The following is a 13,040-nucleotide window of genomic DNA, read 5'->3' as shown; positions in this document are numbered from 1 at the left end:
CGAATCAGTAATATTAAAAATGCACTATGTAAGAGAGAGAGCCAGAAAATTTTTTTGCTTTTCTGCCTAATAAAAAGAACTTTAAATCCCACTCAAGAGTAATTTGGCACAGATGTCTGGATGTTTAGTACATACATCTATTTCTATAATGCATGAAAAATAGTTAAACTTGCATCTTTTACACAGCGTTTGCAATATTCACTGTCACAGCTATTTAGACTAGATTTAGTCTCACCCAGCTTCGGGTTTGCAGCTTGAAGTGATGTAGTATGAGCTTCTTCAAAATCAACAGAGATTAGAGATCACTGCAAGTGCTTTCCCACTGTCAACTACAAAGGGTACACAACTGCCTTAAGAGGAAATGCCCAATTTCAAATAGTTACACAAGACTTACAAGTTTGGGTGGAAGAAGCACCTATGGCAGATAGTCTTAAAAGCTGCCTGATGTGGAAAGCAGGAACATGCATCCACTGTATATTTTTAGAAGCCCAAAAATAGTAAGAGGTAGTTTTTCCTTGAAGTATCCAACTGGGTGGCTAATGATTCCAAAATATGTATCTTTCACGGTGTTTATCCTCTCCCCTGTGCTGGGAGAAACCACACTCTCTTCAGAGAGGTTAAATTATTTCCACCATTACACAAGGGCTGAGAGCTGTCACAGTAGCCTGAGCCCATGTCACCAGAGCCTTAGGCTACAGTTGTCACCACTGCTCTAGACTTCATTTCAAAACACAGATTCTCTTCAAGGAAAACACTGAACTTCAGCCTTCTCTGACATTAAGTGCCACACTACATAATGGCACAGTACACACAAAGATTATTCTAGCTGACTCTCTCTCAAGTCCAAAAAAGGAGTAACTCAAACAAGGCCTGGGCTATTTGTTCCAAAACACCACAAGTGGATGTATCTTTATTGAAAGAGAAGTTCTTCAAAATTAAACAACAGTTTGCACACAGGCTACAGTGTAATATACATAGTCACTAAAACCCACCTAAAGTATGCATGAAAAGTGGCTATATAAGTCAAAACGTCTTTTGAAAGAACAATTTGTAAGCTCCATCACTCTAAGTCCAGCTTCCCAACCCCTCAAAAATATCATAGCTTCTGGCATCAACAAACACAAAACAAAGCTTGACACGAAGTTTTATGAAGATCACCACAGACTTCCCTCTATCATTTTCAGATTGAGCTTTATTAGGTCACCTGAACTCAGGTGCTGTTCAGGCCCTTCCAGTTACTTCATGAAAAAAGAGAAACAGAGTTCCTTGGAGGAAAAAAAAAAAGCTCATAAAAACTATGGGTGCACATTTTTCTACATTAAATTTATGCTGCAAGACACAATGATGTCCCTCAGGTAGAAATGCATTGAAACCATTTTTTAAAGTATAAGCAACAGAAGATTTGCTCAGTAGGATCTCTCTTTGCATTAGAGAGAGGATACCATATGAGTTAACACAGGAAAGATATAAAGAACAACCTGACAATGGCATACTTCCTTTTACAAGTAGCAATAAGCATCTAGCTCTTACAGGCATTAATGCTTGTTGACAAATTACTCATCACCATATCCATACAGTTTATGGGAACAAAACATTCAAGAGCCAACAACAACAGTCCCAGAATTTCATCGTATAACTATTGACAACCAGAGGACTCTGAACTGATCATCAAACTTTTCATTGTCTTCACTATCACCCTTTTCTTAAATCTTCCTCAGGTCTTGTTTATAAATGCTTTTGCTCTCTCTCTCATCCCCAACCTTCCCATGCCTCTGGTACAAAAGCCTGCTAAATCCAAAGCACTTGCACATGACAGAAGGAGCACAACTCTTGTACAGATCCTGGGCCCTCACCAGAACCAGCAACACCTGCTTGTGGTGATGCTGTTTATCAGAAAGGCCTCAGTCACCCACTGCATCAATTCACATGTGAAGAAAGGGTTCCACTGCAGAGACCTGCACAAAAAGCTGATCAGGACAACAACATAACAGTGTGGCAAACTCGCTCTAAGCCTTCTGTGGACTCATTTTAGCAGACCAGAAGCCTGGCAGCTTGAATCAGCCTGCTGACATTTACTATCTGGTTTTAAAAGAGATGACTAAGACTATCCCTTTAACTCTTATTTTAGGAGAAGGTTGTAATTCTTCTTCTTCTCATCAAGGTGAAACTTTGTAATCTGCTCCAAAAAAGGACTGGATACAGGTGACGAGATATAGCCAGATTTCTTCCTTAAGGTATGGCAGGAGAGGGGAATGAAAAAAGATAACCTCTTTCACTGGGCATGGCAGGAATGGGAGAAGAAATAAATTAGAAACCTGATAAAGTGAAGAGACACTTTGCTGTTCTGACAAAACTTACCAGGGACAGCCATGACACAGGATTAAGTTACTCTTGCCAAAACCTCTAGTAAAACAAATATTCCTAACATAGTAAGATCCACATAATCCCATATTATGCACATGTATCAGTCTCTGGAGTAATATCAAATGCTGAAACATTTTGTTTTCAAGTCATCTGTGTGGGCTAAAGGAGGGGAAAAAGAAAATTACACCTGGCCATGGAAGGGGGCTCTGTTCTGGGCAGTGAATCCATTTTAGGCTAAGCACATGAAATTCCACCTCTACTCCTCTCTTCATCATGCTTCCCTGCTATCTTCTCCACTCCTTGCTATTGCCCTGGACGTGTCCAAAGCTGCTGAGAGCTGCCCAGTCACACCCACACGTCCCCTGCCCCTCAGCCCCAGCACAGGGAGAGAGGGAGCACAGCCCTGGGCCGGGTGCAGCATCTGTAGGCACAGTACAACCACAGGAATGGGGAAGGAGCCCCAGGCTGGGTGCCCCGAATGGACTTGGTACAAGACAGCTCTGAGCAGCTTGAGAAAAGCTGTCAGGGTGAAGGCAGCACCCTGCAGTGCTGCAGACTGGAGAAGCAGCCATGAATGAGTGAACAGTAAAGCCTTCTTTGGTTTTTCTTGGGTAAGAGAGGTTCCCCATACCTGACCTAGGTAACTCTTACTAACAAGATCTGTTAATTTAATTTTTCTAACACTAAATATCTCTTTCAGACTAGTACTGGGTTTGATCCTGGGTTTACTAGGTTCCAAAGCTTCCACCTGTCCTTTCAACCTTCAACCAAAGCTTCTTGTCTACAATAATCCAAAACACAGTCAATGGCCACTGGAGTCCCATAGCCAGCTCCCATTTCATATGAATTAGTTTCATATGAATTAGGAATGAGGGTGAAACAGTGACTCTTAGTATGTCCTCAGCACACTTAAAGTACAGTATGCCACTAAGCTGTAATGCCCTGAATTAGAAAAATTTAAAGAGTCAGTTGTAATCGGTCTGTCAGTTTGATCTTTGCACATCACTCACCTGTACAGACATGCTGATATAAAGCAGCACATTTTCTGCATATTTATATCATTTTGCATTTGAACAATGAGCACTAGCTGAATTCTAATTTCTGTATTACATGTACTGGAATAACTTGGAATAAAGGGAGTGAAGGCTGTAAAACCAGAGAAATCTGCTACATCAGCCTACCCTAAAAAGGCTTCTTTTCTTGCAACAGTAATTCTTGTAGTCTAGCACTTAAAGCCCACTTAGAAATTCCCTTATATTTAATAATCCCAGGACCCCAAACCCCTGAGTCCTTACATTTCCTGTAAGCTGCGTTACTTGCTTTTTAGGTGGCAGTAGGCAATATCAGGTTTGGTTTGTTTATTTAGGAATGGAAGTCCTATACTTCCACTAGCTCTACTTAATCCTTTTTCTAACCTTATAAATCAACACCTCTTGTATACATAAACTAACTCCAGAGCATTGCTATTTTCCCTATACTTAAAACACCAACTTTCATCATAATGCTTCATCTTCAACTGCAAAGGCTTACTTTAAACAGGAGGAGCAAGTCAATTTTAAAAAATCTTATTTAGTGCTTGAGAAGCCAATCATGTTGTAGCCTTTTTGAAAGCCATATTTCTATTAACTTTAACCACAAACAAAAATAAAAAACATATGGCATAGATAATTAGAGTGTTTAATTGCTGCAGTCCTTAGATGCACATACAATGGCTGCTCTTTTTATCACAATCCTTGCCAGGAAGCTAAACAGGTTTCTACACATTTTTAGCCAAACCCACTACAAGAACATTTATTTACAAAGCAAAAACAAAGTTAAAAACCCACCTACACCATCCTGGTTGAAGCTAAAAGAGACTGTAATACCAACTGCAGGCAGCACCTCCTATCCTTTAAAGAACACTTAGCATATAGAAGAATTTCTGTAAGTCTTTTAATTCACCTCAGATTGGTTCCATAGGCCCCCGATGTTAACCAAAAGTTTCCAATTAATTCAGCACTATCTGAATCAGATTTCCATTTTAATTCAGTAGCATAGTGTCAACTCCTCACATCCCCAGCATAACTTCTTCATCCAGAGCTACTAAACCCAAATATTTACAAAGGAAGACAAATGTTACCTAAACTATACCCAAATAGGAAAAGCCAAGGAGAAGATGCCTACTATAGTAAAAGTTAACTGAGAATTATCAAGTATTGATAATACTTTGAAATACTTTATACCAAAGGTCCATTGAGATGCACTGTCCAATACAGAGGTAAGTAAGAAAATATTAGTAGAGTGGTTTCCAAAACTTCTGCCATCTGGAATTTTATGCAGTTGCAACCCCTATACAAAACAGTAATGAAGTGAGTAAGCTCTCAATATTAAGCTTTTCTGTAATTTCTTTTTCAAACAAAAAGCCTCTTTTCAGCTTTCTACAGTAACAGCATCACAATTCACAATTTTTAGGTATTCTTTATTCCTCATTTGGTAGAGAATCCCTCCACTCCCCCCCGCTCCCATCCCTAAACTAAAGCTTAGATTATGTGTGTTGATATTAAAAAATGCTTTAGAGGAGTTCTCCCTTGCTGAGTGTCTGGTAAGGTTCAAGACACCCCAGTACATACTTGGCCCCATATGTGAATGCTTTAGATCAGCAGGGTAATTTTTGGCTTTGCATATTAATCCTCCCTCTTTCAGACTAAGGGAAGAACAGAAAACTTTCAGTAGTAAATACTGCAGCGCTCTTTTGTAAAGTTTCTCCACCTGGATGCATAAGTGAAAAGGGAGAATTATGTTCCACCATTCCCGAGCACTACATAGAAATTTATCTCCCACACAAGTCATTCCCAAAATCATACTTTCTGTGGGTGTGAAGATGGAAAGCTGCATAGTTGTTAATGTTCCCAAAGGAATCAAAATGGGACAATGTGCAGTGGGGATCTTTTTAGCTTGAACAAGATTAGATGTCAAATCCACCAAAACCTTGAAGGCTCAGCCTCTGAGCAGACCCCTTGCACCAGGTGGTGCCTAATGAAAGCCTTAGCTGTGGAGATGATGACAATAAACAAGGCAGGGATCTAGAGCTCTGGCCATCCCCCAGCATCACTGCTGGCAACCCGACAGAAGAACCATTACTTGTCCTTCAAAAGGAAAGCAAATCAGAAGGCTGGCAATTTTCCCCCAGTGACTTTTTTTTTAATACTTATACCCAACATTTTAAAGGTGATAAGAATTCCCCAGACCTAAAAGTAATACCATTCACTGCAATGAGGATGGATCAATGGCACAGCAAAAGAAGGAAGCCTCTACAGTCTTCAGAGACGTGAATCTTCCTGGTGGAAACCAAAAATTATGAAAGGTCTAAGTGCAAAAATTCCAAACTTAGAATCAGTTTAAACCTTAAAAAGAAGATGCATTTCCCATTCTATTTATTGTTTAAAACTGTCAACTTGGATTAGGGAAAAGATGAATTGGTGAGAACACAGCACTTACAGCCTACAAATACAGCCTTTCTATAGCCTATGGCCTCTACCAAAGAGGTTCACCTTGCAGGACCAGGGGAGCAGAGCAATGCTAAACTATGTTATACAGAAAGGACTCCCCCTTTTGTTTCATTTGACCTAACATTGCTCTTTAGCTTTTAGGAGTAGTTAATCTCAAAACTCAAAAAAGATACCAACTTTTGAAACTTTCTAATATTCCTTTCTGGCACTATGGAATAAAAAAGTAAGAAGTTTAAAAAACAGTTTTAAATGGAAAAATAATCAATAGCTTACTGTTTCAAATGAACAAACCAAATTTTTCTTCAGTTGTAATAAACTAGTCAGTCTTTTGGGGTTCATATTATAATTATGCCTTCTCTCTCTAATATTTCCGATACCCTTGGATCATGCAGGCTACCCTTTGACAGGTTTCACACATTTCTAATTACGCTGTGGATTTAAAACCAAAGCTTGGAGGTCCTAGCAAAATTGTCTCATTAAATTATTTTTGTCTTATGTCCAAACCCAAGGGAACTGTGGGGAAAAGTGTGCGTAAGGTCTTAGAGCACATTGGGAGGTTAGGTTACAGGTTACAAGAGCCCAGAACAGGCATGTCTTCCACAGTGATCTTTGCATTTAAAAGAACACCAGGAGATTAAATCTCCCTGTCTCCTAAAACTGTGGGTGGAGTGTTTTTTTGTTTTTGTTAGACTTGGTGGGGTTTTGTTGTTCGATTTGTTTGCTTTGGTGGGGTATTCTGTTTGGGGTTTTTATTAGTTTGTTTTTAATCCTTTTAGGTTCCTTTATGTCATTTCCTCTAAACCTACTGAAGATTTTAAGAAATAAAGGGAATTCAAGGACAGATGATGAAAGTGATTATAGGCTTAGGAAGACACACATGTGAGGAGTGATTATTAAAGTCTGCCTTGCCTATAGACAAAATGAATGGGAGAGATCATAAGAGAGACACGGAAAATGAGAAAAGATGTTCCACGGAATGTTTTTTCATCAGTAGAAAGCAAGTGAATTTCTGTTGTTTTTTTTTTTTAGTGTAAGCCTTTTATATGGGTGATCATGTAGGAATTAGATCATCCAAAAAACCACTGATTCTGCTGCTAGTCTCACTAAGGCTGAAAGAACAAGAACCTTGAAATTAGCTTCTCTATTCATTAATAAACAAACCACACTGTTCCAGGTAAGGTTTTTGTGTTTGTTTCAAATAAAGAAAGGATTCTTAAAATTCTGTTTTCCACTAACAAAAAGAAAGTTCTCAATAGGCTCGAATGTGCAAGAAATCAATTGGGACTTCCTGTGTCTCTCTCAAATGCATCTGGTGCTTGCTAAAAGCCAGGAGATTTCTACACAGACTTCTGATGGGATGAGTAAAGGAATTTATGTATTTTAGTTGTACTGGAAAAGGATTTTTCTCCTCCTGAGCCATACATATAAATTTATAGTCCTGATGAACTGTGGAGGTTTCTGGTTCAGTAAAGGGTCAGACATCAAGAGTGAAGAGCAATGTCCTGATCAGCAGATGAAAAAAAAAAAAAAAAAAAAAGAGAGAGAAGAAAAAAAAAAGATAGCTTTAATAGACCCTTATAGAGCCTTGAAAGGCAGTCCTGACACAGTGCTCTTGAAGCAAAAGTCAGCACAGTGAGGCACAGGTTAGCACAGCCAGGCTAGTTTGAGCATTAGGAATGTTAACTATTGCAATTGCATAGACCTCTGCATGGACTTACTGACCAAGAAATACAGTGTAGCCAAAACCTGAACACCTTAGTCTGCCACAATGCTTACTGCAAAATCAAGTCCTTTAAGAAAGCACTATCACACTTTTTAAACTATCCTGCTAGTTAAATTCAAGCAAGAGCAATACTTAGTTCATGACAGCTAAAAATGCAACTCCTGTCCCCAAATTGTCCTACTTCATATCTTAGGTCCTGATTTTGAATGGTTTTCAAAGATTTGTGTTTCAAGTGTTGCAGGAATCAGCTAGTAGTGGATGCTAAGCACAGTGAAGTTGCAGCAACTGGCATTAGCAGAGAAGATCTGAAAGATTTTGCATGGTTGTATTGTCCATGGATTTGACCTGCACCACCAAAGCGATTTGCAGTAATCCAGATTATAGTGACCAGGTACTATTGGCAAGGAGAGGCAGGCAAAGTCTCCTGGAAAGGCACCCTTCTTAAAGCTGGAGATGGATGAATTTTCCAAAATAAGGCAACCAAATGGCTATAAACCTATACTCACCACATAAAAGCAGAACTGTAAGGCACTAATTTCATTATACTTCACATAATGTTTTTATGCCCCACTCAGTACTGCCATGCACAGCATAGCTAGAGTCTCTTGTCATTCATCCAAGGAAGAGAATGGCCACTCCCTCAAAATACTTGGCCTTCAGCAGCAGCAGTGACTTTCCTAAGTTAAGAATGATCCAACTATCCTTGAGTAAAGTATTTCCTCTCTTTCAGCCACTGGGAATGCCACACAAAATGTGACATATGGAGAATTATTAGCAGAACCCACAGTATCTTATACTTCAAATGGCATCAAAGGAGAAGGTATTGAACAGACCTGTTGCTATACACTGAAGAAGCTTTTTGGCTGCAGCAAAAAATGCTTAACCCTCTCAAACTCTACTATTTACAAACTCCAAAGGCTATATTCACAGTAAATTGTTCCAGCACTTCTGCAAACTGAGTTTAATGATGTCTTCCTACAGTATATACAGCAGCAATTTTGGAACTGCTATTGTCCAGAGCAAAGGTGTCACTTTCTCATAAGGAAAATCCTTAGCTGGGCTTGAAAGACACATGCAGTAACCTATAGGCTGGAGAATTCCTTCAAAACCTACCTGCGTAAAAACTGGACTCAGTAGCCTACATTACACAGACTAGGAGCACCAGCTTCTACTTTGACACGTGTCTTTTCCCCAGTCTTCATTAAATGCATCTCACCTTACTTACAACATGTCTTATCCTGCTACCAAATCCAGCTCCAAGGCATTCTTCACATAGCAAGTCTCCCTAGTCTGCTCAGGCTCTTAGGAACCTCCCCACCAGCTCTGTATTGTGTTCATGTGCTGCATTGCTCTTCTCCATCCATGTTTGGGAATGGCAATTTTAACTTCAGCTGCTCTGATGATTTTTATTTAGTCTCTAAATTAAAAACCAGCATTCTAATTTGTTGCTTTTTTCTACATAATACTGCCAGTTCTTGCTGCTCCAGTGCACGACCATTTCTACCCCCATGGCTAAGGCAGTAAGAGAAATGTTGAAGTTATCCAGACAATTTACCCAGGAAAAATTCCAATTTGTCTGGACTAAGTACAAATAGATTTAATACAAGGTCTTACCATCATCTGGAACATACAACATGCTGCTACTATACCTAGCAATTATATTACAAGTTCTGTGATATCTGACACAATTTGTAAAGCCCAAACCCTGGAGCATCACAATTACATACAACTTTAAACTTGTACAGTGCTGTATTTCCAGTCCTCATGGTCCCAGAAAGGGAAGATGACACTAATTCTGATTAAAAGAAATCCAAAATCAGACAGAAGACAAGTGCTTTTATAAAATTGCCTTAAACATGAGATTTAAATATATATATATATCAATACACAAGTACAATGAGCAACACAGCATTATCCATGATGCTTTATACTTTTAAGCAAATAAACTAGAATACAGAGTAGAATTTAATGTTTAAATATGCCAAAAATTATGAAGACATGCAACTTTTCTCCATGGCCACACTTAGATAGGTAAGTACACTATTCTTACAGCAAGATCAATGAAGGAGAAACTAATCAGTTCAACTTTCAACAGAGAAGAACAAAGAAGTAGAACAAACTCCAGTATGACTGGCATGTGGGTCCACGTTATAGTGTGAAGAGCATTGGAGATTCCAGTAGTAATCCTACAGTGTATAGGGTTACTTATTTTTAAAACATTTTATTATTCTGAAGCAATCCAAATCACACCATCTCCTTTTCATCACTGTCAGTTAATGGGCTGGAGGGATAGAGAATACTGCTAATGCACAGTACAGGTAAATAACCCCCCAAAACCTTTACATCAGTCACCCCCTAGAAAAAAAAAATCTTCCCTCACAAACAGTTGATCCTTACACTCCAAACCATAAAGTTCATTTGTTGTCAGACCCAAGATCTCAGCACAGAAAAGAAAACAGAATTTCTGCTAATATCCCAAGTCAGCCAGAGCAACCTTGTTTTCCCTTTCCTGCAGCGCATGGGAAGAAAGGGCCACTTTTTAACATGTCTTTGAGATGAGTATTTAGGTAAGAATTTTAAACTAAAAAGCCAAGTGCCTTCATCAACAGAACACTTACCATAAAAGCCCCACTAAACACATGAAAGGATCATAAGCTTTGCCCGTACATGTTTACGTTTATATATATCATATGAACAAAACATAAAAATAAAGGAAGATGAACTTGCCAGGAGACTAGAAGAAAAACTATTCCATAAAGCCATACATCATGGATATATAGTATATGTCTAGAACACACAGGTGCACTTCTTCTGTCAAGTTCCATTCCTGCCACAGCCCTCTTCTAACTTCATAAAAGGAACCATAATAATACTCTGCTGCCAGATACAATCACCTGCCCCAGAGTTTATGAAACAAACCTTGAGAAACAGAACCAAGCGCTGGTATTCACCGCTGTGATCGAGACAAAGTCAGGCATTAAATCACCGGCACTGTTGACTCTGGTGAGTAAGTTCTCTATTACAGATCTCTCTAGTTTCGATTGAGGGGATACCTCGAACGTTGGTTTCTATCATGTCAACACACAGTTCCATTTAATTTTCCTGTATCAAGAAGTGTTTTCAGAGTATGAACGTGGAAGAATCACGTAGGAAAAACCCTTCCCTTTAATCGCCAGCCCGGCAAACGTGTAGACCGACCCCACGGGGGACGTGCGGCAGGTTGGGGGCTGCCTGTCAGAGCTCGGCCCCCAAACCCCCCGGGCATCCCCAGCGCCGGCCCTGCCCTCACAGCCTTACCCTGGTCTTGCGGCGCCGGTGCCGCTCGGGGTCCGAGTATGTCCTGTCCACGGCGAGCGCCGTGTCGCTGCCCGGCATGTCTGTGCCTGTGCCTGTGCCTGTGCTGCCGCCGCTCCTGCCCGCTGCCCGCGCCCGGCGGCGCCGCCCCAGCACCTGCCCCGCGGCACCGAGCGGCACTGAGCGGGCTGGGAGCGGGCTGGGATCGGGCTGGGATCGGGCTGGGATCGGGCTGGGATGGGGCTGGGAGCGCGGGCACGCCCCGCCCGGCCGGCCCCGCCCGCCCGCGGCCGCTCTCAGCGGAGCGGCGCCCGGCAATCCCACTGCCGCCGCACCGGGCCCGCGCCGGGCTGCCCCCACTGCGGACACGGAGGGACGCCCCACAGGGGATGGAGGTGGGGGAGAGCCTAGCCACAGGGACCGGGCCAGAAGTCCCTCCGTCTGTTTAATTTTCAAGGCCGTCGTGTCTGAGGGGACGGCAGGAGCTGGGACACGATGATCTCCCTCGATACCGAGGGGTTTTCACAATAAAACGGTGTAAACGTTCTGTCAAACCAACTAAGTAATTAGGGCTTGCATTTTTCAAAGTGGGCAGTGCAACACAGCAACCAGTTCAGCCCCATTTTCTGCACATTACGTGTATGAGATAAACCCTTCAATATCTTGCACACGGGAGCTTCAAATGATACTTCTGAATGCTCAAGGAAAACTTGTTTTCCAGGGCAGGCAAGTGCCAAATGTACTTAAATTCCTAAGAGTTGAGTGGAGTTTCTGACTGATTTTCACATTCATCTTCAGACTTTCTATGCTGAGGAATGCATTTGAGTGACACTTAACATATTTTAACCCACTGAAAAGTGCAAGTAAAATACTGTTTTACAATCACTAAGTTGTAGAGGAAATGTACTTATTTTCCTTTCTGAAATAAACAGACTAGTTGAGTTACCACCTTTAATTATTACACAAGTAAATCTGGAGTTCCTTCCGGCCAACTCCCTTGCAAGAGTAGCAGAACTTCACCTTTTAAGTACAGTTGTTTTCATTCTCATGCACAAGTCACACTGCTTTTCTTCTCTAGTTGGAGACAGCAACAGTCCCAAGGCATGTGGGTATATAAACATACTTAAATATCAACACAGCTAGCTATCCTAGAAGGACCTTGCAGCTTTAGAAGATATTTCCCTGTCACCATTTGTTTTTCTTATTGGAATCATATGTTCCAAGATAACAGTATTGTCAGTGGTTAATTATCTGACACGAGGTCCTCATTGGTGTTTTCAATTAATCGGGTCTTCATAAATGAAAGACCTGGAATTCTAAAATAAAAATAAATACTACACCTCACCTTCTTGGCAGGTGTTTCTTCCTCAACTCTAACACCAGTCTTAACAAAGTTATCTCAAAGTAAACAATGAGTGGGTTTACTAAAGGAAGAACTATTTTCCTAAAGCAGTATTCAATGTACCAAACCAACACTAGATACTGTGCACAGATGGTGACTTGCCACCTTTCCTATACTTCTTATCAAGCTGAATGAGTTAGGGGAAGTTAAAAGGCTGCTGGGAAAAACAAACAAACAAACCAACCCAGAAATGGAAACTTTTTTTGGTCATTCAGCTGAGACATGAACATTAATTCATGTGCCAGAGAGTGGGGAACTCTGGAGATAAAGGTCAGTAAAAAATTAAATAGGCAAATTCTGTGGAGTTTGGGGTTTTCACTGAGGTAATAATTGCACATTTCCAAACAGGAATGTGTGGTTTGGATGAAACACCCTTATTTCCTCTGAAACTTTCAAGGTTTTTTAAAAGACTTGCCAGATGTAGTTGATCAAAGCATAGAAAGGGTAAGAAGTTGGAATAGGGACACATAAAATACTGCAACTGCTTGATGTTTTAGTAATAGAAGGCTTATCATAAAATACACTTTATTCAAAAATTAAAAGTTTTATTTACATATCAAATAGTAAATAGTACCAGCAGACCAGCCACGAAATGGCTAGAGAAACTTCTCTTCAAGATAAAAAGAGGCAGGAATATGCAATATGTATTTTGAGGTAGTATCAACATACATACTACTATATTTACAAAGAACGCTCTGTCCTAATGTAGCCTCTAAGAAGAGAACATAATATAACTGGTCTCATAAGACCCCAGTGTTGCATTAGTCAC

General features: G+C 40.5%; 1 protein-coding gene across 3 annotated transcripts in view; it reads right to left on the bottom strand.

Moving 5' to 3' along the window:
• Positions 1 to 13,040, bottom strand: part of TMCC3 (transmembrane and coiled-coil domain family 3) — an 89,140-nt gene that overhangs the window by 30,999 nt on the left and 45,101 nt on the right. Inside the window, exon 1 of one of the 3 annotated variants that reach the window (XM_083858881.1) lies at positions 10,873 to 11,035. The exons of the other annotated variants lie outside the window; for them this stretch is intronic. Within the exon in view, the coding sequence (XP_083715007.1) occupies positions 10,873 to 10,950 (78 nt within the window). The 5' untranslated portion in view covers positions 10,951 to 11,035. Of the gene's footprint in view, positions 1 to 10,872; positions 11,036 to 13,040 lie in introns of those variants that run through there. 3 annotated transcript variants of the gene reach the window in all.

The sequence above is a fragment of the Zosterops lateralis genome, assembly GCF_965231275.1.
Source record: "Zosterops lateralis genome assembly, chromosome: 4".
Taxonomy (NCBI): Eukaryota; Metazoa; Chordata; class Aves; order Passeriformes; family Zosteropidae; genus Zosterops; species Zosterops lateralis.
The sequence above is the reverse complement of the archived record's forward strand: the minus strand, read 5'-3'. Positions and strand labels throughout refer to the sequence as shown.